General features: G+C 39.8%; 1 protein-coding gene across 1 annotated transcript; it reads left to right on the top strand.

The window, feature by feature from the left end:
• Positions 1 to 330: 330 nt before the first annotated feature.
• LOC106569488 (uncharacterized) lies at positions 331 to 1,770 on the top strand. Its single transcript, XM_014140880.3, has 4 exons — positions 331 to 467; positions 740 to 851; positions 999 to 1,073; positions 1,303 to 1,770. Exons 1-4 carry the CDS (start codon positions 401 to 403, stop codon positions 1,352 to 1,354), a joined length of 306 nt encoding a protein of 101 aa, XP_013996355.1. The 5' UTR covers positions 331 to 400; the 3' UTR covers positions 1,355 to 1,770.
• Positions 1,771 to 1,987: the final 217 nt, after the last annotated feature.

Raw genomic sequence — 1,987 nt, 5'->3', positions numbered from 1 at the left:
TATTAATGGCTGCCAATCCATGACTGATGCACTAGTGTTGTATGCACTACCTTTGCATTCAGTATCATTGTGGTTCATGTGTGTATTTTTATATGTTTTTACATCTCATGTGCTCCTTGCTGCTAAACTTGAACTTGAAACTTGGTCTTAATTATGCAATCCTTACAGGAAACATCTGACTAAGCAGAAGCAGCCCCCTCCCTGACACCCCAGCCAACCTCTTCCCCACTCTAAAAGAGTTAACAATAAAACATGGATCCGGACGGAATACATCCGCTTCCTCATTTTAGTGTTTAAAAGCTGAGGCTCTGGTCAGGAGAAATTAGTCATCTCCTCCCCTCTAGCCGGTTCTAGCCCTCTGAATCAGTCAAGAACACTACAGAACATCTCAATAGCAACCATGCAGCTGTGCTACGGACCAATGGCATGCCTCACGCTCTTCCTCTTGTTAACGGCCACTGGCACTGGTAAGCACAGTCTACTCCTGTAGCGAAATTTCGGGGTATAGCCCTTGCAGGACTTCAACATACAACATCGCATCTGTTCATCCAACAAATCATATATTATGCCAGGAGACCTGAAACCATTGGCAAAATTATGGGTGTAGCCCTAATACGTATGTGTGTTATTAACTCTGTAAATACAGTATTTTCTGGAACAAAATGAGATATTACAAATATGCTGTACAGGGGAAGTTAAAAAGTTGTTCTGAACCCCATATGCTTCTTTAAATCTTCAGGAGCAGATAAGGTGCACAGCTGTTGCACAGAGGTCTCCAGGCAGAAGATCACGGTTCCTATCATCGGAGCCAGAATGCAGAAAAAGAATCCTCCCTGTGTCAAGGCTGTCATGTAAGAACCTCCCATCCCTACTAACACAGAACATGGAACGTCACAAATGAAATGTATAGGCCTACTTTGACAATCTCCAGCCAAAGGAATGAGTAAGGACGAGATTATGACAGTTGTCTAAATGTTGTCATCTTGGGTTCAACACAGCTTTGAGACTGAAGATGGAGAGATCTGCAGCCACTGGAAAGAAGCCTGGGTTCGACACACATTCATTCAGCTGGAGTAAGTCATCAATAGAATAACGAATGAGTGATCTATTAGTCAGTTATATTCATTCATATACATAGTGTAATACTTACTGAAGGCTAACTCAGTTATACTCTCCAGTTACATGGCTGGCTAGAGTAAGTGACCTGCACGAGGACCAGTACAAGGGCCAGAGGAGAAGACAGAATGTAAAAGACAGACATGGTTGAAGTTGAAATGCTAACGATGCTGCTATTTCTTCTAGAATGGCCAGAAGGTCACTGAATACACAGAACACCACCACCGCCTCCCAGTAGAGGACACTTCTTCTTCTCCTTGTTTATCAATCATCACCAACATCGTCACTGGCTGAACTTGAGGGACAGCATTGTTTAAACCTGTCATTTAAATGATCAACCTTTAAATTATGTTATTTATGATAATTAAGGTATAATTTAATCCATTTAAATATTGTGAGAAAAACTGGTGTATTTATTATTTATTTATTTCAAGTTGAAGGATTTATTGGGTGTTTAATGTGTGTGTAGGGGGCTATGTATGATTTGCAGTTTGATATGTGCTTTTAACATTCAATTAATTCCTGTGATGTATATGTGTATCAAACCTGTTTAAAAACAAAACGAAAGCCTATTTAAGCTCAAATGGAGAATTGAAGACATAAGATTTTATGCCACCATTTTTTTTAAACAAAATAAACAATATTTTACACTAATAGTGCACTTGAATTCCTTGTTATCCTTTCTTATAATCTCTCAGTCATTGCGGTTTCCTGTATGTTGTCAATTCACAATTTTTCATGGATGAATAGGCTTTATTCCATTCATTCATTGCTGCTGTTGTTCCACACTTTGGCTGCACCTCTTCTTATGGATTGTTGCCGCCATCTGGTGGATTCAATGTAGCATTGCAGCTTCAGCCTTCATGTTGAT

The sequence above is a fragment of the Salmo salar genome, chromosome 14 (genome assembly GCF_965601325.2).
Source record: "Salmo salar chromosome 14, fSalSal1, whole genome shotgun sequence".
In the NCBI taxonomy this organism is placed as follows: Eukaryota; Metazoa; Chordata; class Actinopteri; order Salmoniformes; family Salmonidae; genus Salmo; species Salmo salar.
This window is presented reverse-complemented; position numbering and strand designations above follow the sequence as displayed.

Excerpts from the sequence above, each read along its gene's own strand:
- LOC106569488 (XM_014140880.3), top strand. The coding sequence starts at position 401 with ATGCAGCTGTGCTACGGACCAATGGCATGCCTCACGCTCTTCCTCTTG. Across the intron at positions 468-739 it reads GTTAACGGCCACTGGCACTG|GAGCAGATAAGGTGCACAGC; the intron begins GTAAGCACAGTC and ends TTAAATCTTCAG. Across the intron at positions 852-998 it reads CCCTGTGTCAAGGCTGTCAT|CTTTGAGACTGAAGATGGAG; the intron begins GTAAGAACCTCC and ends GGTTCAACACAG.